Genomic DNA, 27,038 nt, shown 5'->3' with positions numbered 1-27,038 from the left:
GTTTAATGGTACAAAGATCTATAAATGTTGCCCTAGCTTGAAATTTAAAGGACTTTCTCAACTTCTCTGTGGAAAAAAATCTGGCACAGATTTTCAGGTTCAATACAGAGTAAAATAGCTTCAGTTGTGTTTTTGATGTTGTCTTACTGTCTTAAAAAGAAAACATGTATTTAAAGAGTAGGGTATGTTTGCATGGACTTGAGACAGTTGTTGCCTAAGGAACAAGGTAGTTCTCTGAGATGGAGTGCATGATGCACCCGTTGCTGGTGTAAGAACACATGTGGTATGGGGGTCAGTGCTTGTGGTTCCAAAGGAATCATTGTTTTCAAATCAAAACAGGTAAAAGAAGTTTCTTTTACTTCTGTCACATAGAAATGAAGCTGTTTTGGGGGATTAACTCAAAAATTTAACAGGCTTGTGATCCATGTTAAATAGTAGTTCCCCTAAAACACAAGCAGTGTGGGATGGGTGGGAAGCTTTTAACAGGATTTTGGGATGGAGAAGCCTTAGGGTATGGTTCCATGGGCAGCTGAGTTTAATTAGCAGCCAAAGGGGAAGGTCTCACATCTCCATCTTCCTGTGCCCCTGTTCTGGACTGCACAGGTGTGTCCTTGGTGAATGTTCAGGTCATTGAAGGAGAACAGCCCAGTTTACTGACATCCTGGTTTGCTGTATTGGTGAGTTAAAGTGGCACATAGAAGGGTCTGGTGGAGAGCAGCTGTGGCACAAAGCAGGTGCTAGGGAGTGCATAATGAGAGGGGAGCATGGCATGGAGCAAGATAACCAACTTTCACTTGAGGTTATCATGTGTTCATCAAACTGTGTCGGTTGGGAGCTGGTTTTTTCCTCTTGCAACTAAATATGGACATTGCTCAAGCCCATTGCTCACTCCTGAAGGAGCAGCCTGGGGGATTGGTAGGAGGAGAAGCAGGTACCTGTGAACTGTGTTGTGGTGCTGCAGCAGAGCAGTGCCTGAGCCTGTGCTCTGTGGGTGCTGCTCCCCTCCCGATGCCCGTGGGGAGCCCCAGGGTGGGATGGTGCTGTCTGAGCCATGTGCTGACCTGTGCTGTGTTTGTGCTCTGCTGCCCTTCTGGCTCTAGCTGGTGGGTGTTAATATCAGGTGAACTGCTCAGAGTCAGCTTTGCTCTCTGGAGAGCTTGTTAGCTCCTTCCCAGCTGTGTGTGAGCCCTGTTAACCTGCTCAGCTGACCTGGGAGACCTGCAGCCACTCATGTGTGAAACTACTCTTGGGCTCATTAACCTGAGTGAGCAGAACCAGTTTTTCACAGAGCCCTCCTTAGTGTTTTCTAGATGTCCTTTAGTGGTGTGGTTATGTTGTGGCATAAGGAACAACTACACTGTGACCTTCTGGAACTTGGATTGGTGTGGGGAGTTTGTAGGGTAGCTCTCTTACAGACTTGAAGTGTAAAGAGTGGATAGTGTGGTGGAGGGCTAGGACAGTGGTAGGATATCATGTCTTATGGGCTCTCTTCTATCTTCCTGCTGATGCCCAGTGGAATTTCTGAGACTTTTTGTGGCACAGTATGAGAGCCCTGTGAACTGCCTGTCTCTGTATATGTCTAGGAACAGCAGTTCCCAAAATACAGACTGTGGGTATGCAGGTCATGAGGCCACTGTGGGATATAAAGAAGGTGTTCTAATTGAGACTCTTGAGTGTAAAACTGCAGTTAATTTTATTATGCTTGCCATTCCTTTGTCTCTCAATATCAGATCACTCATGGACAAAATGTTGGGAACTCTGCTTTAGAGCCCATTTCCCAAATGTGTGCACTGTGCTGCTTATGGGGAAAGTGGAGCTGTTTTAGGGTGTCAGCTGTTTCTTGTTTAAAGGAGAAGAGAGAAGCAGCAAAAGAGAATAGCAAAATTGCTGGTGCCAGGTTTTGCACCTAGCTTGGATAGTTCTGATGCAACAGAGGAGGCAGCCTGTGAGGAGAGAGTTTCACACCTGACCTCAGGCTTGAAAGGTCAAAAGAACTTTTAGGATCAGGCAGGTAGTATTCAGAGCTGAACTGGAGTTTGGGGGGTGAATATGGACTGTAGGGTTACCTTGAATTGAACTTGAACTATTAATGCTGTTAATTCTCTAGAGTCAGGCAGCTGCAGCAATAGAGAGCTCGTCCCACCAAATCAGCCTTTTGGATGGCTCCTAGTGGGGCTCAGTGCAGCTCAAAAAGGCTGGAGGTTACAAGACTCTTGATTCTCGTGTCTCCCATACCCCACTCGATGCCTTCCAGGCTCCTGCTGCTGCTTGCCACACTCAGGGGAACACTGACACAGCACACCTGTTCTTTTGCAGGATGTGTGGATGTTATCCCATTGTGTCCTTCCTAAAGCTGTGGTAGTGGCAAAGATGATCCATCATGAAAAAGTTCTTGCTTTAAAGGAGCCACCCTTCCTTTAAATTTACTGTGGAGACAGTCCAAATATAGAAGTTAAAAATGATTTATAAAAATAGAATTGCAACTCTTGGAAAGTTAGAGAAAAATTCTTGCCTCCTGGGTACTGAATAGGTCTTTAAAAAGTTTCCGTATTTCCAGGAGTAGAGGTGTGAGCTTTGCTTTCCACTGCAGAGTGATTTCTGTGGTGGGGGACTGATCCATGGGAACTCCTACTGGAGAAACCTCTGTCTGAACTGAGTGTTTGCCTCTTGCCTGTGGAACCTTCATTTACTGAGGTGGTTAGATTAATGCAGGCATTGTGTGCTCCTGCCCTAGTTAGAGATGCCTTGGCGTGGCTTTAGGTCAAAGTAGTCATTTCTAGGCACAGGAATTATTTCTAATAGGAATGAGAGAGCCAGAAGGGTAGAAGGGTGAGGGAGACTTGTGTTTAATCTCCAAACATGGACTGTTAGTGTCTTTGTACTGTCTTAGAGGTGATGTATGGGCAGTGGTGCTGAACCTTGGCAACTCCTAGGACTGGTGGAGTCATCTCTCTGGAGAGGGAGGAATAGTGGTGATCTGTTTGGTTCTTCTGACCAGAGCTGGCATATAAAAAGAAAGAGGCTGTGAAAGCATTGCTTCACGAGCTGGGTGAATCTCCTTTGTAATACCTGACAGCCAAGACGTGTAGGAGCAAGGAAGGAATCTATTTAGCACAGACAAGATGAGGTTGACTTCCCTTGGGTACATCTGACTGTAGAGTCACTTTCTCAAGGATCTCTGGCCTTCTTCCAGCTAGGTTTGATCCGTTCAGAAGAGAACACCAAGTGCTGGGTAGGCCAAGGTGACTGCCTCAGATCCTTCTCATTAGGGACTTGCCTTAAAAACTTCTCCAGGAAACAGATGCAGAAGTGTGTCTGGGAGGAAGGTTTGAGATTGACAGGGGCTAAAGGATTTGGCATGTACAGAACCCACAGGTTCATTTTTTTCAAGCATGAGGAAGAGGAATATGGTTTTTGTGCCACATGGCCTAAATCTCCAGCCTCACATCCTAACAGCACATGAAAATCCATCATGTGAACACACATATGGACAAGCCATCTCTGAGAAAACAGTGGCTGTGGGAGGAGAGCTGAATCTGGAAACAGATTGTTTCTGTGGTTGGTTGATGGGTTTAATCCTAATGTAGCCTGGCTGGAACACTCAGAGTGCTGTGGGCTGTGCAGCCATGGAGTGAATCCAACCAGTGGAGTGGGAACAGACACAGGTAACACAGAATTCTGTCCCTGCCAGGAGACAGCAGCACATGGGAAGGAAGAGTATTAGAATGGAGCAAAGCATCCATTGATTCCTCTGTGTTACTCACTGCTGCTTTGAGACTCTTCAAGTTAAAAGCCACATTTTTGTCTCATTCTCCATTGTGGAAGAATTTTTCCCTTCTGTAAAAGTTATCCAAGTGAACTCTAAACACCTGAAATCTTCCAGAATCCACAGCATCCTTTGGCTGCATGTTCTAGAGTTTAAGCACAAATGTGACATTAAATGATGTTTGCTTCCAGTATGTATGTACTGTTATTGCTGAAAATAAATTACTAAAGTGCTTTTAGGTTTTGGTGCAGTGAATTTCTGTTTAGCACAAAATTAAATTAATGTTTTGTTTTGATTTTGTGGTTTTTTTTTTCCTTTCCATCAAGGGTGCCAAATGCCTGATACTTTGAATTCATGGTTTCTAGTAGCCCAGCTTCATGTCTGGTAAGTGAAAGACAAAATAATAATACAATTATTTTCAGGAAATGGTGTTATATGCAACTTAATGTGAGAAAAAGTACAGCCTGTACAGCCTTCTATCCATGGTTGATAATAGAGGTTATATTCATTTTAGTAATGACTGAAATTAAGCTGTTTTCTGCTGAAGAACAATAGGTCCTATAGAGAAGCTGACATCTCTAACATCTCAAAATTCCTCACTAGTGGAATGATCTTTGCCATGCGTTTTCTAAAAGCATTGCTCAGGCTATGTGGAAAAATCCTACTTGGGTGTTTTAGGAAAGGTTTAAATTTATGTAAAAGTAATTTAAATTGGGAGAATTTGTGGTGATGAGAAGCATTTAACAAATTATAGCACTGGCATTTATTCATTCACTTCTGAAAGGTACATGCAGGGTGGTGAATGCCAGCTTGGCTGCATGTAAAAATATTTAACACCTTAAACCTGAAGTTTTTTCCCTTTTTAGTTTGTGAAAATAGTAGCCAAAAAAATCAGGTTTTCATCTAGCATTACGTACTTATAAAGGTCAGAGGATGCACAAGGGAGTACAGTAATTTTTTAAGTGCCAGATCTTTCAGGGAACTGAAGTCCATAGACTTGGGTTCAGCTGTCCAAAAGCTGAAAGGAAGTTTGTACTGAAATAGCTGCACTTAAGGCCCCTTGTTTCGTTGCCTCCTCCTTTTAACTTCCTGACTCCTCAATATAGTGAAAGATCATTACACTGAAGAGTGAATCAATGAGCAGAACCATTGAAATTGTAATCAGTTAATGAAATCAGTGGAACAAAGTAAGGAAGACCCTTGAAATCTGCAGTTTATTTATTTCTTACTGTTCCCTGTGGGAAAAAAATAATTGATGAGCTAATAATTCATATAGGTGTTTTGAAAACTAGTGCAATAAATGTTAAAAACCAGACTTTGTAAGTATCTGGGAAAACCAAAGAGAGTTAAGATGAATCTGCAGAGAACACACTTTTTTCATCTTGATTTCTCATTGACAGGACAATGTATCCTGTGATTAATACACAGCATCAAATTCAAGGTTAATTATAAAAATCAACAAGAGAACTATGACAGAGATGAAACTGGTATAGGATAGGCACAAGTTTCTAAGATCAAAGCTACATTGGCTTCTTTTGAAGTTGGCCAAGAGTTGGTGCACTTTGAGCTGGTGATGTTATAGGGAGATGTGCTGAGAATTGAAATACTCTTATGTGTGAGATATGGTGGACAGGTTGACAGCAATATCCTGCACAAGCAGGAAAGAGCTAAATCCCTCTGCCTCATTGTGGCAGCAGTGAAAATTCAGGTGTGGAGGTTAGCACTAGAGGTTAATTTTTCTGTGGTTTATGAGCCTGGATCCTCTGTGTTCCTGTCAGCACTGTCATTCTGGACCACAAATCAGAGATCTGGTTTGATATTCCAGGACACAGAGAAGCCTGTGACAGGCCTGCTCACTGCCTGGCTCATTGGGAAATGCTGTAGGCTTTGATTGTGATGAGATCAGTGACCAGCATCCTGCCATCATGTACTTTGCTTTCCCAGGCAGATTTATTGCTGTTCTCTAGGGTTCTCTTCCTTTAGGCAGTTTGAGCTCAGTAAAGTGGGAGCAGAAGTGCTTCTGCTAGCTTTGACAAGGTCAAGGACATCCTACCCCTGTGTGAAGGCTCCAGTTCTCGTCTTCCCTGCTGGACCATTTGCCTTAGGGGCTAGAAATCTTCCTGATCTGGTGGCCAACAGCCTGCCAGGAGATTCTGATCACCATCTGCTCCTGCTCCCCTAGCAGAGCAGTCTGCACAACTTTCTTAGATACTTACTTCTTCCTTCTTATTCAGCAGCTTATTTTCAACTGATTTAGAGTGTCTTCTGGAGCCAGAGAAGTTGATAATTTTTCCTAATTTGGTAAACCTTCTCTCCTTTTCTTACTGTTGCCATTGCCCAGCATGTTCTACTCAATTTTTCCATGCTTTTTGCATCCCAGCTTTTACAGACTTAAGGTGCTTGTCAGGGCGTGTTGTTGTGTTACACATTCAGGTGGGCTCTCTTTGAATCTCTGGCTCCTACTTCATCTTGTCTGTGAATAGAATGTTCCTACTGACTCCCCTCAAAAAGGGACGAATTCAGATTCTCATGTTTAGCCTTTTTAGCTGTTGCAAGCTTCTTTTGAGATAATGCTCCTTTAGAAACACTCCAGTGCCTTCCAGTGCAGTGCTAAAATCATGCTTTAAAAAGTCAACCCATCAATATTACTTGGAAAACCAACCCATGATTATTCTTTCCTGAAGGTCATGTTTGCATAGGCTGTTTCTGTTACTTCACAACTCTAATGGTCAGGGGGACTCTTGGTTTATATTTAGAAGTCCAGACCTTTAGAAAAGCTCTTTATTTCTTCTGCTGGGTTTGCATTTTCCCATGCATCTAAATGGAGTATTGGCTGAATCCAGAGCTGTTACCAAACTGCCAGAGAAATTACTTGGGTGATTGCTGTGGAATGTCTTGGTTCAGTATTTGTAATGTAGATACCTAGAGTTCCCTTCATATTTTCACCACACCAAGCATGGTGACGTCTCTGAAGTATTTAGGATGAAATAGAATGGTGCTACAATTCCTGTTCTGAAAGACTTAGAGACCTGTTGCAAAAGTTCATCTGAGCATTGTTTTTCTTAAGGGAATCTGCACTTAGGAAAGTTTTCATCAGCCTCAGGAAGTCCAGAGGGGAATAAAAACCACCAAGTATATGTAGAAAACAGTTCCTGCCAGAAAAGATTTCTCTGATTTGCATAGAGCTGCCTGAGGACACAGTGCCATTTTGAAATGTGGTGCTTCAGAAGTAGGGGAATAAAGTCTATATTTTGTGTCTTACTTGCATCAGGATAGTCCTGCTTGAGAGGGATTTTAAGAATAAGTTTATTTGGAATGTCTCCAGCATTTAGTTGCACCTGCCTTAATGTGAGGGACTGGGCCACAGCAGCCTAAGCAAAGGCCCCAGGGGAGAGGAGGCTGCACAGCCAGGCTGGGCTCTGTCTGCTAGATAGAGCAGTGGTGGGGAGCTGGCCAGACTGGAGCACAGGAGAACATGCAAACCTAATTAGGACCTGTTCAGAATTCTGCCGGTAATCTTCATTCCCTGAAGTGTAATGTCACAACAGAGCTGATGGAAAAGTCAGTTCAGGAGTTTCCTGCATCCCCCAAGCTGGCAGCTGTTTGTGAGTGGGTTAAACAGAATAAAGCCTTCCAAAAATGCTCTTGATATTTGTGTTGTTAAGCCAGAGTAATTTCTTTGAGCAACTGTAGCATAGCTGCAAAAATAGTTGCTCTGGAGCAACTGAGGAAGCAGAAATGAGTGGCCAGGTACAGAAGGTTTGAGTGGGCTTTATCCTTAATGGCTCATCACACCTTGATGCATGGCACAGGGCACCTCACAGCAGTGATCAGGGGGTGTCAGCCACCGCTGCTGGTGTTTAGGCCAGTCTGGCACCCTGGGAACACTGACAGAAGCTGGCTGAGGCTGTTGTGAGAAACTACATCTCAGCTGACATGGGTTGAGTTACAGATGCTCCTGATCCTTTTCAGCTATCCTTTGTTCTAAGAGAATCTCTCTGCATGACTTAAATACAGCAAAAATTATCCAACCCAACGAATGTGAGGTAGACAGCTTTCTAAAGATAGTTTGGAGTAATTTTCCTTTCAGGGTTTGATGAAGATGAGTCAGTATTTTACTAAACTACAGAGCAGATTGTGCAGTGAAATGATGAAATGTTTCACACCATGGTGACCTAGTTAGGAGGTTTATAGGCTTTAAAGAGTCTGTGTTGCCTCAGACAGCAGGTGTAGTAACAAACTACCAAACTTCCAAATAAGCTGCAAAATTCCATGATCTCACTCATGCTGCTGCAGAACAGCTCTGTACATCCAAACACAAGAGCTCCCTTTTAAGCTCCATGAGTAGCAGGATTTCCCCTACACATCAGTCCAGTCCTGCTCATCATTGACCAGTTGTTGGTCTCTGCACTGCTCTCTCATCCTGCTTCTCCACCACCGAAGGCACACAGCATAGGAAACACTATTTATGCTCAGGGGGAGCTTTTCTTGCCCCTGAGTTTTTCACCCCTGATTTCAGCTGTTCAGCAAGAGAAGTATAAAAATGCTTTTCTTAGCACAAAATTAGTCTTTTTAACGGAGTCTTTTTCTCTTTGACTTGCTAAGAGTAAGAATTTTCAATTCAGTAATTCACTTTTTGTACAGTTCAGTTATGTAAATGCACAAGAGGAACAAAGATTTTGAAACTGGTAGAAGTAAACGGAGTTTTAAGCTCTTTGTGCATTTGTTTTGTGGAAGTCTGGTACCTGGACGGCTGTTCTTTGACAGCTGTTCTCTGAGCACTGTTTAAACAGAAAGCTTTGCCATACTTCTGTGAGGAAATGAGGGTTTGGTTTTGATACCATCTTAATTGCATTTGTGTGGTGGACAGTGATTCTGACTAGCAAGAAGAATACAGGACTGGTGCGGGTTTTGCTGCCTTCAGCTTTTGTCTCTGACTGTCCCTGTTTAACCTGTTAAAGAAGTGTTTAACCTGTTAAAGAAGTAAGTTTTACTTCTTTAACTGGTTAAAAAATATGTTTCCTTTACTAATCTGTACACAAGATAGAACCCATCATAAAGATGGACATCTGTCCTTTTACAGGTCGTCTCAGCACGCTTCAGGTGTTTGTGATTTTCCCTGTGGAGCTGGCATTCATGGGTCACCAAATACTTTTAATGCCTGGAGATCTTATATTCACTAAAGAAATGAACCTATTAACAAATAAATAATCATATTTTCCTTTTAGCTCTTGTGGCACATTCACCATTGTTAGTGAGTACCAGCTCCACAGTGGCCTCCAGCAGCTCTGCTGTCTTGGATTTACAGGGAGCAGTTTCCTTCCTAGCATGTCTGTGAAAAGCAGTGGATTCTCTCAGCTCTAGTGTTTGAGCATCACCTCGTCTGCAGTCACTCAGTCAGTCCTGGACAGGCACATCTGTCTTTCAGCACAGGAGTTGCTGAATGAGAAGATGGGACAGGTGATGGGACTGGTCCCAGCCCACTGAGGAATCAGTCTGGGCTTCAGTTTGTGCTCTTTACAGATGTTTTATAAGAGGCAAAATAAAATTATTATTTTATTTTGTAGACAGAACAGCAGCAATGAAGTTAAAGTGGCTTTAATGCTTAAAAACAAAGTAAAACAACTCAACCTGTTGTTCATATTAAGATCTCACAGTGCACTTATGAACCTCTGAACTGGTCTTGCATGTGGAGTTTTGCCAGGTGGCCGGACATGTATCCTAATACCCCTGTAGCTGAAGTAATTTAGTGCATTGCTAATGTGGATTGGTTGAAGTCTGTAACTTGCTTAAGCTTTCCCAGCTTGGCTAGTTGGGCTCTTACAGCACTTGAGTGCACCAACTGAGCTACAGCTGGCTCAGAGCCTGGGATTAGACAAGCCATGTGTTCCTGCTCCATAGGGTGAGGTGTTCTTAAGGCTGAGGAATTTAGGTTGCAGTAGTGTTTAACTAGATTACAGTACAGTCAGCAAGAATAGAGTCCACTGTCACTCTTCCATGGCTGGATTGGCCAAAATCCAGCAGATACAGCTCCTGAGTTGTAGCCATGATATTCTATGAAAAATCCTTTCCTAGGATTTTTCCTGTCCTGAGGAGCTGAGAGCCTCAGGAAAGAAATGTAAACAATAACTATCTGCTGCTGTGGAACGCAACAGGTGCATCTCCCATTGGTGCATGTGGATTGTTTTCAATTAGTGACCAATCCCAGCCACCTGTGCCACGGCTGTGAGCAGTCACAGGATTTTGTTATTGATTCCTATTCTATTCTTGTCTTTGTAACCTTCTGATCCTTCTTCTCTCTCTGTTCTTTTAGTATAGTTTTAATGTAGTATTTTAATATAATATATAACATAATAAATCAGCCTTCTGATGAAAATGGAGTCAAGCCTCGTGTCCTCACACAAGGGGTCTCAGCCTAGGCAAGACTGAGTACAGAATGGAAATGTTTGTAGTGGTTTATTAAAAAAAAAAATAAATCCGTGTGTATTTTCATCCTGATCACAAACATACACTGTAAGAAAAAATCTTAAATGAGCTGGAATGTATTCAATTTGCTGTCTCCCTTTTAAAAAAAGCCCAGGAGCTGAGTGGTGTGTGTCTTGCAGGATGTGCCTGGTGCGGCTGAAGCAGGAGGGCCGCGCGGGGAAGTACATGTGCCACTACATGGTCCACTGCATGTGGGAGGATGTTGAACAGCGTGGGAAGGTGATGGGGGTAAGTCCTCTCTGCTGATGTTAATCCTGATGATTCTCATCTTTCAGTACTTTTTTGGATTTAAATATTTTTGAAAAATGCCAGAGAATCCAACTGGTTGATTCCTTTACTAGCTTAAGCTGGTAGCTGCAGGCCTCACTCCTGACCGTTCATTCTCTCAGCTGCTGTATTGATCCACTGTCCTTGTTCCTGAAAGTGCATTGTGGCCTGGATAAAGGTATTGAATATTGATTTGTATGAAATTGATTAATTTCCTACATGATTTGCCATGTGACTGCAGCAATGGATGCTGCTACAACAGAATGGGGATAGGAATAAGCAGTTGTGGTAGGGAGGAATGTGACTGGTGCCAAATCTATACCTACAACTTCATTAATTCCAGCAAAGCTCTGAGTGTTCTCCATGTCTGAAGTGGTAAAAGGGAAGTTAATCAACAAGGGGTTTTTGTCAAGTGACAAATATATGACTATACCCAGTCCTTAGTGCATTTTTCATTTTGGATTTTCAGTATGCCTGATCTTTATCACAAAAAAAAGGAAGTCGCAAAGAGAGAGTAGTTCCAAGGAGAGTTCATTTGCAAGTTTGAAGGAAGAGGAAGGTTGGATCATTCTGGCCTGTTCTGAGGAAGGCTATGGTAGTTGGTTGTGATGGTAATTTCTGTATTTAAAGTATGAAAACATGTTTCTTCAGCCCTGTGTTGGTGATTGCCTGAAGAGAAGGCATTGCAGAGGCAGTGGAAGTAGGTGATAGCAGACCTGATGCAGGTGAGGCTGCCTGTGTTCAGGGCACTTCTGTGGGAGAGCAGCACTGGCAACATCTGTGTTGTCAAAAAGGAAGAGAACTGTTCAGTGATTAAACAGAGGTTTGTCTACGAGTAAAATAGATTGCAGTTAGAGAAGTGGCAATTTTCATATAGTAATTAATTCTCTAATTCTCAAGCCTTGGCTGTCAGTTCTGTTGGAGTAGCTGCCAGGATGTTCCTTGGCCATGCCAGACCACTAGGGAGTTAACCAGTGAGTTAGGATTTTGGATGCCATCACATCAGAAATACAAGAAGTTTCTCTCTGATTCTTTATTTTGTATGTGGTTTTAGAAGGTGTTGGTTCTGGTATAACTTCAGTGATTCCTTTAGCAATAGGATTGGTTCCTAGTTGTTGGGACTTCCGTAGCTTTACTTTATTGCATGTTGCTCTTGAAGACAAGACACCCTGTTAATCTTCTTTTGAATTAAATTCATACATCTGAGGATTTTTTGCGATATTAATGTGCTTAGATAAATTCCAGTGTGAGAATCTCCTCTTTCTGGTAGGGCAGTGTGCGTGAGCCTGATAAATCAGATGTACTGGAGAAAAAGACTGAATGAAAGAGCTGCTGCATTTTTGTCCTTATCCAGTGCCTTCTATATCATACCTCTGGTTGATTCTGCTTTCTCTAGGAGCTATACTTAGCTCAGCTCTTTAGTCTGGGTGTAAATTGATGGTTCATCTTCTTGAGAAGCAAAAAAACCCCCCAAACCCAAAACAAACCCCAGCCAAACATGTCACCTTCCAAAGCACCTGAAATATCTGTCCGATTCCATGGAGAAAATTACCTTTGGAACAGAAAATGATTTGTCTGTTTCTTTTGACCCAAATTTTGTCTTATATGAACAAAGTGCTGGCTGCTAGTTTTCTGTGCAGGGTTGGAAGCAGCAGACAGAAAAGAGGAGCAGAGCTGGCTGTTTGCTGCCCTTCCAAGCAATGCAGGGCTCCAAAGTGAAGAATGCTGGAGGTTAGGCCTATATTGAGAGCTTTACAGTAAACCTTAGGGGAAGAAAAGACAGTGTTTGCAGTCAGTTATTTTTAAACGGATGCACAGGGTTTCCATTTATGCAAACTAAACTATTCCATTTCTCCACAAAATTCCTTGGAGTATAAAAAAACCCATCAGTGTCTTCATCTTTTCATCCAGTGATGAAGTGTTTATACATGTTGCTGTGTGATGCAACTGCAAGGAGCTGTGAAATATGATCAAAGTGCTGGCTGCTAGTTTTCTGTGCAGGGTTGGAAGCAGCAGACAGAAAAGAGGAGCAGAGCTGGCTGTTTGCTGCCCTTCCAAGCAATGCAAGGCTCCAAAGTGAAGAATGCTGGAGGTTAGGCCTATATTGAGAGCTTTACAGTAAACCTTAGGGGAAGAAAAGACAGTGTTTGCAGTCAGTTATTTTTAAACGGATGCACAGGGTTTCCATTTATGCAAACTAAACTATTCCATTTCTCCACAAAATTCCTTGGAGTATAAAAAAACCCATCAGTGTCTTCATCTTTTCATCCAGTCTGTACCCTGAAGTGTTTATACATGTTGCTATGTGATGCAACTGCAAGGAGCTGTGAAGTTGCTGGAATGCCATTCATTCCCTGCCTTGTCAGGTTAGGCATCTGGTCAGTTTATCCTTGAATTTAAATTGTGCAGTCTTTGTAGGAATGACCCTGCCATGGAATCTCCAGTGTGCGTAGCTTGCCCAACTGTAATTCCTGTAACACACCAGACTGTGGCCTGGTGCTGACACAGCCTTTACTTGGCCGGAGCAGATGCTCAGAGGAAGAACCTGCACATTTCAGGGATTAATCTGCCAGGCAGTTACACCTGTGTGTGAATTTAGTACAGCTGAGCTGCACAGGGGCCCCTTGGTTTAATGAGCCTCCTTGGGTGAGAAGTGAACTCCTGAGCAGGCACTGAGAGGGAGTGAGAAAGCAGAGTAAACTCTCCTGGGGGCTAAATTTGGAAATCAGGACTGTTCTCTTCACTGTAGTGTTAGGGAGGGCTTTCGTTATCTGCAGTGGTTTGGTTTGGTTTTTTAATCTTCTATTTATTCCTGGTCTTTCAATCATTATTCGTTGTCAGTCCCCTATGGAGATGGGCTGATCCTGGGGGCTAAATTTGGAAATCAGGACTGTTCTCTTCACTGTAGTGTTAGGGAGGGCTTTCGTTATCTGCAGTGGTTTGGTTTGGTTTTTTAATCTTCTGTTTATTCCTGGTTTTTCAATTGTTATTTGTAGTCAGTCCCCTCTGGATATGGGCTGAGAAGGTTGGGGCTGTTGAGGCTGGAGGAGAGAAGGTTGTGTGGAGACCTCCCAGCCCCTGTCCAGAATGTGAAGGGGCTACAGGGAAACCAGAGGGGGACCCTTCTTCAAGGATCTGCAGTGACAGGACAAGGGTGGATGGCTTCACATTGAAAGGAAGGGAATTTAGATTAAACATGTGGAAGGAATTTTTCCCTGTCAGGGTGGGAAGGCCCTGGCAGAGGTGCCCAGGGAAGCTGTGGCTACCCCTGGATCCCTGGAAGTGTCCAAGGCCAGGTTGGATGGGGCTTGGAGCACCCTGGGATAGTGGAAGTTGTCCCTGCCCAGGGCAGGAGGTGGAATGGGATGAGTTTTGAGGTACCTTCAGCCCACAATTTCTGGGATTTTGTTGAGATGAACAAACTTCTTGGTCTCTTCTGGTAATAATTATTGTATGTTAGATGAAAATTATCTATGCCCTGGTGTTTGAAGATGTTACCAGTTCCCTTGCTCCTTATCACTCCTTCATTTTCCTTCGTCATTGCCAGTGATTCTGGCTTCATATTCCACTTCACTCATTCCCATGTATGGGCAGTTCCTGTTTTTTCCATGCTTGTTCACTCTTCTCCACTCACCTTCTGTCCCTTCACAGAGCTGTACCCTGACTGAAGTCTTTCTCACTTCTTACCTTTGGCAACTGCAAGGAGTTTTGAGTGACCAATAAAGGGCAGTTTCCCAAGTGCTGCATTCTTTTTATTCATCTTAACCTCTTTATCCCTAATGATTTTTTTAAACTGAAGCTGAGGTAATGACAGAGGGTGTGTGACCTGATGGAAGGATATGTGTAGCAGCAATTTGTTTTCAATAATGTAGTCCTACAATCAGTATATTCTGCCTCCAAAAGAAGGTGGTCAAATGCATCAAGAATAGTAGATAAAAAGAAGATGACGTTAATGTTCTGGTGTCAATGCTTTTAAATTTCAGAATCTGAGTCTTTCTCAGAAGTAAGACAAGTGAAAAGAAACTTTGCTGACTACATTCAGAGAACTAAATTAACATCTGCATAGATCCTAGGAGGTTAGGAAATTGCATTCCTTGCCTTTTCTCTCATGCAGTGTATCAAAGGTAAAGATTTAACTCTGATTCCTGTATTGTGGTACAAGTGACAGAGCACCTGGATGGAATTGCTGCCTGGATGCAATTAGTTTAACTTGCTGACATACAAAGTTGCAGTTCTTTAGCTTGCTTCCAATCTAGCAACAATGCCAGCACTTGATGCAGAAAATGGACACTATATTCCTGAGGTGATACTGATGGTTTATTGAAATGTGCCATCTGCTCTTAACTGGTTCATTGGAGCCGAAAGGGGCAGAATGTAAAGCAATTTAACTGCAAATTTACATCAGCTCCGCATTGAGTTTGTATTATTTCAAAACCTGGTTGTTAAAACTGCTGAGATCTAAATCTCTGCTACAAAGTTTTGGGACCTGTTAGCCTGAGCTCCTTCAGCACTCCTGAATGTCGGCAAGAGTCAGAAACCCAAACTTGACACAGCTGTAAAAACACACGGAGAGTCTGTGGCCTCAGCAAATTCTACTGGTGCAGGCATATTTCAGATATAAATTTTACTCTGCTGTCCCTAGTACTAATGAAGTCAGTCTCTTTTGGTGGGTTTGCAGCCAGGTGTGTCCAGTTCTGTGGCTAACCAGTGCTCTTTACTTAATTTTTCCACTAGTGACATTTCTATCAAACTTTAAAAACAAACAGAAAAATTGGCTTGGTGCAATGGCTCCAAGTGTTAATAGTAACATTAGGCTGGGTAAAAGACTTCCTTTGGATCCTGCTTTGCCAGAGATCTCCACCTCGTGGCTTGCAGGGAATAGATTTATACTGTGCAAGCTGGCAGCTGCCTCATCAGTTTGGAAAGGGAATTCTCTCAGGACTGGACATTGCTGCTGTTTTCTCCCTAAGGGAAGTTCTGGAGCCGCCTGAGAATTAACCTGGTTGATCTCAGTTTTGTGCTTTAGTAACTGAGTGGAGTTAAAAGTTGTAAAAGTTTAAGTGTGTTTTAATATCCTTAGATGAAACTGCAGAGTTGATAGGAAGGACATTCCCTGGAATAGGATTTCAGCTGGTAACAGTACAGGAGATATGAGGGTTAAATAAATAAATAACAGACCTTCAACCACTCAAAAAATCCCAACCCCCAAAAAAAAACCTCCACACCCCTTCTCCCTCCTCCTAGCACCCCACACTAACACTTCTGGGTGCAAATCTTTGCTGTCCCAGGAAGATCCACCAGGCTTTGTTCCAATACTTGTAACTGGTTGTAAGCTCACTTTACCTGCCTTGGTCATGTTTGCTGTGGTGGCATTCTGCTGCTGAAATGAATTAAAGTTGTTTTCAGTGCAAAATGACAATTCATTTTATAATTCATAAATGTTCTATAAGCTGAAATTCATTTTATAATAAATAAATGTTCTAAAAGAGATAGGGTTAGGAGGGGCTGTCCAGCCCAGTGTGCCAAACATGTTTTAATTTGTCATAATCTCACTTTCCTGTTTTCCCACCAGACCACTTAGACTTCTACTCCCTTTTTTTTCCAGGAACACATCTAGGTGTCTTTTGAATTCGTTTATTGGCTCTGCTGTGTGTAGCACAATACAGCCTTTGTTACACTTCTAGCTGGAGCTGTTTATACCCAGTGACCCATAATTTGCTCTCAATTACACTCATGTACATCTGAAGTAACAGCATCAGAATCAATACATATAACTGAGAGCTGAAATTGGCTCTGGGAACTTGAGCACCATTTTCTGTCTTGATACTCTTTTCATAAATAGAAAATTTCAGTTGATTAAAAATGCTTATTTACCTTACAGGAGCTACAGAACTTCCTAAACTGAGTATAATTCTGTTTAAGTTATTCTTACTGCAGAGAACAAAAAGTTTGAGCCTTGTGACTAAAGACTCAGAAGGGTGAGACCAGCAAATTGTAGAATGGCTTTAGAGGATGAGAGGACAGGGTGTAAAAGGGATATAATTTTAAAATAGAACTTGATCTTTGTATGAATTGAAGTGGGAAGCTGCTGTCCTGGGATGTTCAGGGGTCCTCTCCAGGCCTGCCTCTAAAAACTGATGGGAAGTCATGGAGTCTGTTTTGGATGCACAGGAGTGAAACTACATTTTTGAGAGAGAATGGGGCAGGAGCAAAGTGGGTGCAGTATTTTAGGGCTGGAATGGGGAGTTGGGATTAAGGGAATGTACTGAAGCAAAACATTGCAGAGAAGGTACTGATTTTGTTTGAGGAAATGGACTGGGATATGAGACAGAGGATAGTGTTCAGTACAGTTGGAAAAGGTTTTTAAAAACCTGTAAAACTAAAGAAGAGAAGTTTGAGTTTTAAATTATCTGTGTATATTTTGAAATGCTTTACTAGGACATTTTAAAGAGAAAAATGTTGTGATTTTTGATGACCACTTGGAATATATAACATTTCACCAGTTTCTAGTGTTCCCTTTAAAAAAACAAAGAAACTAAACCCTTGCCAATGTAGTGAGATACAAAATTGTTCTGTATAGTTTTTGTGGGTGTTTTTTTAAAATAGGATACCAGACATTGTATGATTGGTTTTACCTGAAATTATTGTTTCAAGAACATCACCAAAAAAAGTTCATCAACCCTTGACCCTTTCTCAAATAGCTTGAAAGTTCACACTAAGTTTCTAGTACTTTGTAATTTCATGGATGAATAATAGTAGGTACTTTTCCAGAGGAAATTTCAGTAAATTTGATTCTGGAAATCTTAATAACTTAAATATGTAGGATAGTGCACATGCATGGAATGTTACTTTGAATTATCTCAGCTGTAATGATGTCTGGAACAAACTGTAATGATGCAAATGTAGCTTTACCAGCATGTGGAGTTTTGAAATATGGGTCTCCTTCTCAAGTTGTTTGTTATGTAGTTGTTCTAGAGACAGCATCCGTGGAACCAACACACCTGGGCAAAATGTTTGGGCCATGCTGAGGATATCTGGTATTGAAATCAAGATATAATAAATGCTTGGGTTCTCTTCAGCTAGCCTGCCCCTGTTTTCTGGCATAAAAAAAAATAAATTCTGGTACAAAAAAAAAATTAAATTTCCCAGATGTGTTGGATCCTGTTACTGGGGTAAGGTGGTGATGTTGGCTTGCTCTGTGCCTTGCTTGAGTACCTGTAGGAATTACACTGGAAGCTTCCTCGTGGCACCTTTTCTAGAGATACCTTTTCCCAGTATTATGTACTTTTCAGTATTATATTACTCTATGTCCATTATATAGGGAAAGGTTCTTCCCCCAGAATGTGCTTTCAAGCTCCTCCATAAAAACAGAAATAATATCAAGACCAGAGTCTGTTCTAAATCAAACCAAACAAACCACTGAGAGCTTCTCTGTTGTTCCCATACATTTTAATCACATTGTTGCTTGTGCTTTTCTCTGCAGATAGAAAGTCACTGATATCTTCTGCTTCAGGAGTGAGTCTTGTATTTTATTGCTAGAGCTTTGTTTATTTTTTTCTTCCATTTTCTGAGTTTTCTAGCCCATTTTATCCATTTACAGAACTGGCAGCTCTTTGAAACATTTTTTTTTTTGACTGCCTTTGCTAACTGCTCCCACAGGATAAGAAAAGATAATGATCAGGAAGTGCAAGTGCAGTCCCTGCAGTAATCCCAGTGCCTGCTTCCACACTTGCTGACTCCTCTGGTTCCTTTTACAACCCTAGTAAAGCAACAGCATAGGATACTTCTGTACACATCAAGGGAAACTGAGGTGCTTTTTTGTTTTCCATTCTGGTCTGAGAATCTCAATGGATTCTATTCCTTTTTCTGTCCTCAGTCTTCCTCTTCTCTTTCTGGTCTTACACAGCACTTGCTTTATCTCTATTAATTAGTTAATTCTGATTACACTTCTGTAAGAGCTTGAATGTTTTTATTTCATTCAAAGGTCAGGAAATCATGCCAGAGCTTAAAATACCAGGATATCTAATCTTGGAGATCTCTCTTAGCTGGTAGCAAAGTGTTCATCTTGTTGATTTTCAAGTTAGTCAGGAGGCCTTGAGGCCAGGGGAATACGTGCAGATAAAATGGACAATTTTATGTTGGGGTGTCATGGATGGGAGATGGGGTTGCTGCAGTCTTGGTCAATGTGAAACAAACAGCCCTGATCTGAATGGGCTTTCACAGGGCTTGTGCATCCAGAAGGATCTGGCAGGGAGCAGAAGGCAGCTCTGTGGGTGAGCAGGGGTTTTAGGGAGTGTCTCCTGAGCTTTGGAGTCACTTGGATCATTGATGCTGAGTAGCAGCAATTCTGTTTGGAGGTGCTGTTTGAAGACTTCATTTTTTAAAGTGGGAAAGTGTCGAGCCCCTGTAATTGGTAGAAATACAGGACTAAAGTCCCAGAGGACAAAGCCAGGTACCAAAAGCTTAAAAATAATGTGTCTCTTTGAGAGCATCCTAAATTTACCCTTTTGTATTTTCTGTTTTATTATGTCCTTTCAGGAGGGAAGATAACCCATATATAGGTTTAATCCATGTTATGTAGGAAGCTGTGTAAGGAAAAATCCTTGCCCATGTTTTTAGGATCTTCTGGAAGTTTATTTATTCACAGCAGCATCAAATCTGAATGAAATGCAGAAGATGGAAAACTCACAATATCTTACCATGCAGCCTTTTCATGGTTCACTTTCCTCCTTTGCCTTTTACTTGAGGGCAGAACTAGGGTAGAGAAATAATTTTTGTTCTCTCCTGAAAGGTTACAGTAATAAAGAAACTCTTGTTAACATCAGAGTATATGGCAGGCAGGAGTTTTCACAGTCTGGCATTGTTTATTTTACCAGCAATTTGGAACCTTCTGCACTCTTAAAATATTGGCAAGAAAATATTTAACTGTTAACTGTTCTGTGGCCTGTGTGTGTTTGAAGCCCTGGGGAGGAGGAATGCTTGGGGAAATCGGGTTTTTCTCAGCTTATGATTGAAACCAGAAGGTGCAGAATATTGGTAGAAGGTGAAAGCAATGTGACTGCAAATTAGAATTTTACCCAAATGTGGAACTGATGGGAGAATGTCAAACAGGTCACGTATGTGCAGGGCCCTGCCAGGAGAGAATGGGGAGGCTGATGGAACAAACACAAATCAGCCAGTCTGCCAGGCATACAGAAATGAATTTGAAAAGGTGATAGTAATTGTGAGTATTTGCATTTATCCTGGCCTCTGTTACTGGATAAAGGTTTTGGCAGTAAGGGTTAGGCTGGTTAATTGTATGGACTCTAGCAGTTATCATTCCATTTGAAATGAAATAAACATTTTTTGGACAGTTTTTTTAGGAGAGGAGATGGGTGCCTTGCTGTTCCCCTCCAACAGAAGCTTGTCCTGGTCTCAAATTCTGGAGAAAAAATGTTTTTTTTTAATTCTTAACTATTTTTCCCCTGGGGAGGATGACCTGTTTGGTATAAGCAGGATCATTCTCGCTCATATTACTACATAAAATGTAGCCTCTTCCCATGAGGGTATTAAAGGCTATGGTAAGGGAGCAGGTTTTTTTAATAGCACTAGCACTTTTCAGGTGAAATTCCTGCCAAGTCAGCAAAGTGACCTGATGTCTGGTGTCCAGGATCATGTAATGAGCTGTGCCTGTCCTGCTGGAAGTCAGGGCAGGAAAGAACAGAGACCCAGAGAGGCGAGATACCAGCCAATATCTGCAAAGGTCCGCAAAAAATGGACAAAGCTGAACATGCTCAGAGCTCCTGTTCCTGTCAGATGAAGATCCAGTGTGTGCTGTGGCTGCCAGTGACCAGAGATGTTTGGGATAAAGGATAAGAAACAGAGCTGTGGGTCAGTTCTTTCTGGTACATTCTCCTGGCATTCACTAACGAGCAACCCAAGCGCTGCACGGGGACCGCCAGTTCGGGGTCACTGACAGGAATCCTCCAGGAATGTGCAGCCCTTTGTTATTTCTTCCATAACCTTTGCTCTTTAATGCCCTGTGGCAATGACTTCTGCCACTTAAATGTGTTGCATGAGAAAACACCTGTGTTTTTAAATATTATTTGGTCATTTCATTAGATTCTTTCCTACATTTTTTAAATGAGAAGCAGTGGACAATAATTCCTTGTTTATCTGCCTGATACCAGTCATAACTTTACCTCTCCATCATCTGTTCTTCCTCACTTAATCCTGAAAAGTTTCCTAAATGTTTGCTGATATGTGTCATCACGTCATCATGGTCTTTTTTGTGTGTTTTCTACTACTTTTAGATTTGTTCAAAGATTAAAAGGTACCACAATTTTATATGCAGTATGTTATGGATTTATGCAGAATAGGATTCCTCCTTTAGTTTATATTCCTTTCATAATAATTCCTAAAATTTATATATCTTTTTCTTCACTATTGAATTGTTCAACTTAATTTTTTTCTCATAAAGATCCATTTCAAAACTGTAGCTGCCAAATGTGTGCATGTTGTTAAATAGGTTTTATGGATATTTTTTAAACCCCTACTACAAGTACCTTTATCAGCATTGAATATCACTGGTCACAATTATCTGTGATTTTTATTTTCATTTACTGTATTTTCTACTGATTTGTATTTATCTGTTTCTGCTGAAAGACTTTTCAGAATGGATGCCACCTTTCCTGTCTCTGCAACCCTGGTAATGTTAGCTGAGATGTTTCATTTAGTTTACTACTTTATGAACCCTGGAATTTTGTTGCTCTTGACTTTTATTAAGTTATCAGAAGCTGTGGGTGGATCATATATCCTGGAATATGATGGACTGGGAGTGTCCAAGGCCAGGGTGGACAGGCCTTGAAGCAACCTGGTCTGGTGGAAGGTGTGGTGTACCTGCCCATGGCAGGCAGTGGAAATGGATGGGTTTGGAGGTCTCTTCTTCCAGCCCAAACCAGTCTGGGATCATTCTCTGACTCTCAAAATCCTGAGTGCTGTGAGAAGGTGATGGAGCAATGAGTATTCACGGCCTGATCCTGTGGAAAGACTGGGGCAGCAGATGAAGCCAGCAGGAGCCAGTTTCAGGGGGGAGCCACAGGAGGAGATGGATCTCCTCAGGGGTAGCAGACCAGGGTGCTTCTTGCTGAAGCACATGGTGAGTGCAGAAAGTTCCCTGGACAAAGCTGCTGGACGTGGGAACCTATTGGAGGTTACTCTCTAAACAAATAGCAAGAGTTGGGAAGAATCCTTAGCTGAAATTGGTTGGGAGAATCCTTGGAGGAAGCATATGTCAGCTTTTCTAGCGTCTTGGCCTTTTCTCAGGGATTCTGGCTGCTGTTGAAGGCAGGATACCCTGGTATGTGCCCCCTTGGTCTGGTCAGTGTTCCTGGTGTGTGACACTTTCTGACAGTCCCTGAGGTTTGCCTCAGTGAGGAGCTGGAGCTTTACAGGAACTCTGGGTGCTCATGGCACATATTTACCTTAATGATTTATCTGCCTTTATTACTGTCTTCTCCAAGTGCTTCTTTCAAACTTGTTCTGAAATTTCCTTTATCAGTTTATTGGGCTGAATTACTGATTCTGGTGTGTTCAGAAGCACATTGATTAGCCTTAGGCTTTTAGCAGCTAGGTTTTTCAAGATGCTTTACAGGAAAATCCCTTGACAACTGCTCACCTTACAGAGCATCAGCACAACTTGACAGAGCACAGCAGTTTGACCTCTTTTCCCTGATCCTTCTCTTGAGAGGTTGTCAGTGAGCTCTGCCAGCCACATTCTGCAGAGAAGCAGGAATTTGGAATAAGCCATTGAATACAGTTCAGATTGTACTGTGATCTCTGCATCTGTAACTCTTACTATGGCAGAGCTTCCAAATTAAAAAACTGCAAGATAGGAACAAACCTCATTTTCTGGGTAGCAGAAGGGTAGGGGTAAGCATCTGCTTTTGCTGAAAGATGTAGGTAATATATAACTTGCTTTTCTGTGTTGAAATTTCTTGGAATAAACTCGCTCTGAAGAGCCTTATTGATGATTGCACAATTGTTGTGAAGGTAGAGCACACACAACTTTTTCCATTAACGTGTTTTTATGGATTGAAGATTTTGGCAGGAGCTGGTTCTGCTACAAGCCAACATTTACCTTTTGTCTAGGTTAAAATAATATTTGGAGTAGGTTATTACTGAATATTGAAGAAGGCTTTAAAGATTGTTTTCTGAAGTTAATGATTATGGAGGTGTGTTACAAAATTACTTCTAATTAAAAAAAATAGAGAATTATCAGAAGAGTTAATATTTAAAGCATACAGGACTCAAGCTGTGGCTAATTACAAGCAGTGATCTGCTTTCCAGACAAAGTAGCAGAGCAGTTAATAAAAGGCTCAAAAACTGAAGATTGGAAAAATAATTTCTTCGATATCTTTGTCATCTCACAAGTATGTGCCTGACAGAACTGGCCACTATGGCCCCTTGTTACAGGAATCTTCCTAATCTTTTTTATGAATCTAATCCTTTTGATTCTTGCTATAATCTCAGTCATGTCAAAACTACTGTCCTGCAAGCAGTAGTGATGTTATAGGATGAAATAAAAGTGCTGCATTTGCCCATTTAATGTCATGTGTGTTTTAACACAGAGGTTTGAGCAAACACTCAAAAAGCCCATAAATAACTGTAAGTCCTTATATATTATTTATAAATAACATAAACCATATTACAAGTAATTCTGTCCTATTACAACTTGAGAGAAGGGGCATAAAACCCCCTAAATATTAGTGGAGTGGCATTTTTTTTACCATGAAAGTTCGGTCCTGTATCTCTTCAGGACCTTTTGCTGGTATTCCTGCAGTCAGAAGTGTCAGTGAGAGTGGCTGATGTTTATGGCAGTGGGGCTGCAGAAGTCCTCAGAGTGGACTCAGACATGACAAGATGAGTGTACTCAGACCTGTGGAACTTGTTTTGTACAAGGGGTGGATTAATTTTTACTGTATCAGCATAAACCAGTGCTTTGCTGTTGCAACTTTGACCACTCCAGGAGTGTGCTGCTGGTGTGGTGTGACAGTGCACCTGTAAGAGCCCATTCCTGGTTTGAAGAGATGACTCTGCTGGCACATCCACCATGTACAGGTACAGGAGCAAACACATTGTACAGAAGAGACTATTTATTCTAGCAGGATTGGTATAATGAGAAGGAGGGGTGGAACCCCAAGCCAGAAAATTCAAATATGAAATGAGATACACATGTTCAACTGTGAGGGTGATATGCTTTAGCCAAACACAACTTAGTGAGCTTAGTACAAGGGGAACTCGGTGAAATGTAATGGTCTGTGATATGCAGAGGGTCAGGTTCTATGATCTAATCATTTCTTCTGGCTGAAATCTCTTAATAAAAAAAGTCTAGTTCAAGCATAACTTACAGCCTAAAGAGAGGTATTGCTGCCTGGAATTCAATGACTAGTGCTTGTATGAGGCAGTTAGAAGTGCCCCTTCTGGCTTTATAGTCAGTGGAAGGATTAACGTGTTAAAGTAGCTTAAGGGTGCAACACATGCTGGCAAAAGCTGAAGCAGAAAGAAACTCCTGTTGCAGTGCTCTCAGGCAGTGCAGCCTGTGGCCATCCCAGCTGGGGCAGTGCTGGCAGGACACAGATGTGCAGTGACACTGCCAGGGATCCCCTGTCCTGTTCTGAGGGGATAGGCTGCACCTCAGCCCCTGGGCTGATGGCTCTGAGCAGGCAGAGCCCATGGAATTGTTAAGATTGGGAAACGCCATCCAGATCATCCAGTCACCATCTGTCAGTGTAACACCACCTCCATGTTCACCATTAAACCATGTCCTCAACTGCCATCCACACATTTTTTGAACCAGGGGTGGTGACTGCCCCACTGCCCTGGGCAGCCTGTGCCAATGTTTTAAAAGTCTTTCTGTTGTTTCTTTTCCTTCATGTCCAATCTAAACCTCTCCTGGAACACCTTGAGGCTGTTGGTCTTGCCCTGTCATTTGTTACCTTCCAGTCTGTGCACACTGATCCTCCTCTGCACCGTGAGCCAAAGCAGGTGGGGAGGAGGAGGAGATTCATTACCAGAGGAAGCTCTTGGTCCTTCACAGGACACTGCCATGGACTAATTCTAGAGCAGCATTCACTTTAAATACCATGTCCATATGTTGGGTCTTTTGCTATGTGTCCAGCAGTACAGGAGAGCACTGTGCTCTTACTTTCCTAGAAATCTTAGAATACAAAACCTTCTGTGAGACTTTGCTGCAGAGTCACCCTCAGCACGTGGCTGTTGGATGATGCACATGAACTCCCTGAGACTGAAGAGGATTTCTTCACTGTGACATGGAAAATCCAGCAGCTGCTTGCAGCAGTTGTCCCACAGGCAGAACAGAAAGGCTCCCACAGAAAGGCCCATGGAGCCTTTCAGAGAACAGTTGTGACCTGTAGCAGGGAGATAATGTTAGCTGTACATTTCCTTGTTTCAGAGGTCTTGTAAAGGTGAGGTGTGTATCAAAAATGGGTTCCTTGTTTTGAACTAACACCGTCCTGTGTCACTCAGCACATAAATCTGTCCAGTGACAGCTCTGCACTGGGCTGCTCCAAGGAAGGCAAAGGGGCAAAGTCCCAAGAAGAGCTCCAGATGTTACTGATTTTTTCCTTGTTATTAGCAATTACTCACTTGGAATTCTCTAGCAGTTTTTATTCTTAATAACAAACTGTGGAAGAGTCAGCAGAATCACGACCAACCAGATCCAGAAACTTGCCAGTGGTAGGAACTTGTACAAGCTTTGGAAGAGGAAGCACTTCCAACAAACCCTGCTTTGGATGTGCTCAATTTTCTTGATTTATAAAGAGGATTTTTTCCTTCAGTGTTTGTACTTGACTGATGCCAGTTGTGTTCTTCAGAAACTGCAATATTTCTTTAAATATAATTTAATTGCATAAGATACAGCTCCATCCCCAAACTCAGATTTTTTTATCTGAAACTGTCTTTTAAGCTGTATTTATTGCCATGTTTTTTAACTTGCTTATCTCCTTCATCAATCTGTTTCTTGCTAACTTAAAGCTGCTGCTCTTTGGTTTTTGTAGGGAAAGCTGCTTCCCCAGGGATGTATAGTCCAGGGCTTGTCTCTGTAATGGGACTATTTGTTTTCTTTGCCCCTTGCAGTTGCCTGCTGTAACATTTGTAGTATGTGCTAAGTAATCCTTGAGGTAACATTTTTATTATGTCATAAAAAGTGCGTGGCAAATATATAATAACTCATGGAATTTGTTTGTTTAAAATGGAAGGATAATTTATTGAGTGTGTTACATGAGACCTGCTCCCCCTTATTAGAGCTGTAGAAGTGCAGCTTATTTAGAAGTATGTTCTATTGAGAAAAACCACGATCTCTGACATGCATAGAAGGTTGGAGCATGGTTGGGTAGAAATGACATCATAGTTTATGTACTCAATAAAAATTTAATTAAGTCATTACGAAGTTGCAGTCATCATTTAACCCTCTGATTTCTTATGTTTAGTTCTTTTTTTAAACATTCAGTAATAACCAGTCTCCAAATCTTGATAGCCTATAAAATATCTGCATGAATTTTAATAGTTTGCATTAATGGAAAAATATGAGTAACTGACATAAAAGGAATTTTCCTTGTGTTTGCACTATGTGCATTGCTATAAAAATCAACAGATGAAAAAAGACAGTGGTTTAAGGGAAGACAGTATGAACTGGAAATTTGTTCACTTGACAGAAACTAACTCATTTTGATAGAAAAACTGTTGTTTAATTGCCAAGGTGAATACTCATAAGGATACTGAGAGAGAATTCAGGACAAGGGATTCCCAGGGTGGTGGGTGTGATGGGCTGGTGTTTCTTGTGTGTAAATCCTGTCTCTGCAAAGTGCAGTGTTACACCTGAGTGTCCTGCTGCTGTGCAGGGCTTATGGGCCCTGTCTTTTGTACTTCTGGAGCATGTGAGAGCTGTAGAAAAGAAATGCTTGGTGTCTCTTGGATCCCTCTTGGGAGTCAGTACAAAGAAGCAGCTTTACCAAAGTGTAGCTGGGCCCCTGGGAGAGGAACTGCATCACTTTGTTGGCAGAGGTAATGAGTAGAGGCAAGAGGGACAGACAGTGTGGGTGAGGGAGATGCACAGGAGGCATTTCAGCCATCCCTCTGTACCCAGCAGTTGGTCCAGACCCATTTTAAGCTGACATGGGGTCAGTTCTCACACCAATGGATTGCTTAGGCCAACCCGGCAAATACTTAAGCAATTACTAAATTTAGTTAAAGGTCAGTGTGGACCTTGGACTGAGTCACACTTAGAGCATGGGGGAAGTTGGTGTGTCCTCACAGACTCTGAAAGAAATTTAATCATAGTCAAAAACTTGCGAGTCTGAGCTGCTAGAGATGCTGGAGAGGCAGAATTCTTGTTCTTGCTGGCTAAAAGTCAGTCTGGACAGTACAGGAGGAGCAGTGGCAGGGTGGTGTCTTTGTCTTTAGCATTCCAGTACTTCCACTGTGGTAGCACATCCATACCTGCAGTGTTTTGGGGACAAAA

General features: G+C 42.0%; 1 protein-coding gene across 2 annotated transcripts in view; it reads left to right on the top strand.

Moving 5' to 3' along the window:
- The window catches only part of LOC120503121 (ubiquinol-cytochrome-c reductase complex assembly factor 1), a 47,535-nt gene that overhangs the window by 14,084 nt on the left and 6,413 nt on the right, over positions 1–27,038 (top strand). For both annotated transcript variants that reach the window (XM_039711292.1, XM_039711291.1), the window contains 2 exons: positions 4,093–4,150; positions 10,372–10,480. In XM_039711292.1, coding sequence (XP_039567226.1) covers positions 4,093–4,150; positions 10,372–10,480 — 167 coding nt within the window. The remainder of the gene's footprint in view (positions 1–4,092; positions 4,151–10,371; positions 10,481–27,038) is intronic.

This window comes from Passer montanus, unplaced genomic scaffold, assembly GCF_014805655.1.
Source record: "Passer montanus isolate IOZ18808 unplaced genomic scaffold, ASM1480565v1 scaffold249, whole genome shotgun sequence".
In the NCBI taxonomy this organism is placed as follows: Eukaryota; Metazoa; Chordata; class Aves; order Passeriformes; family Passeridae; genus Passer; species Passer montanus.
This window is presented reverse-complemented; position numbering and strand designations above follow the sequence as displayed.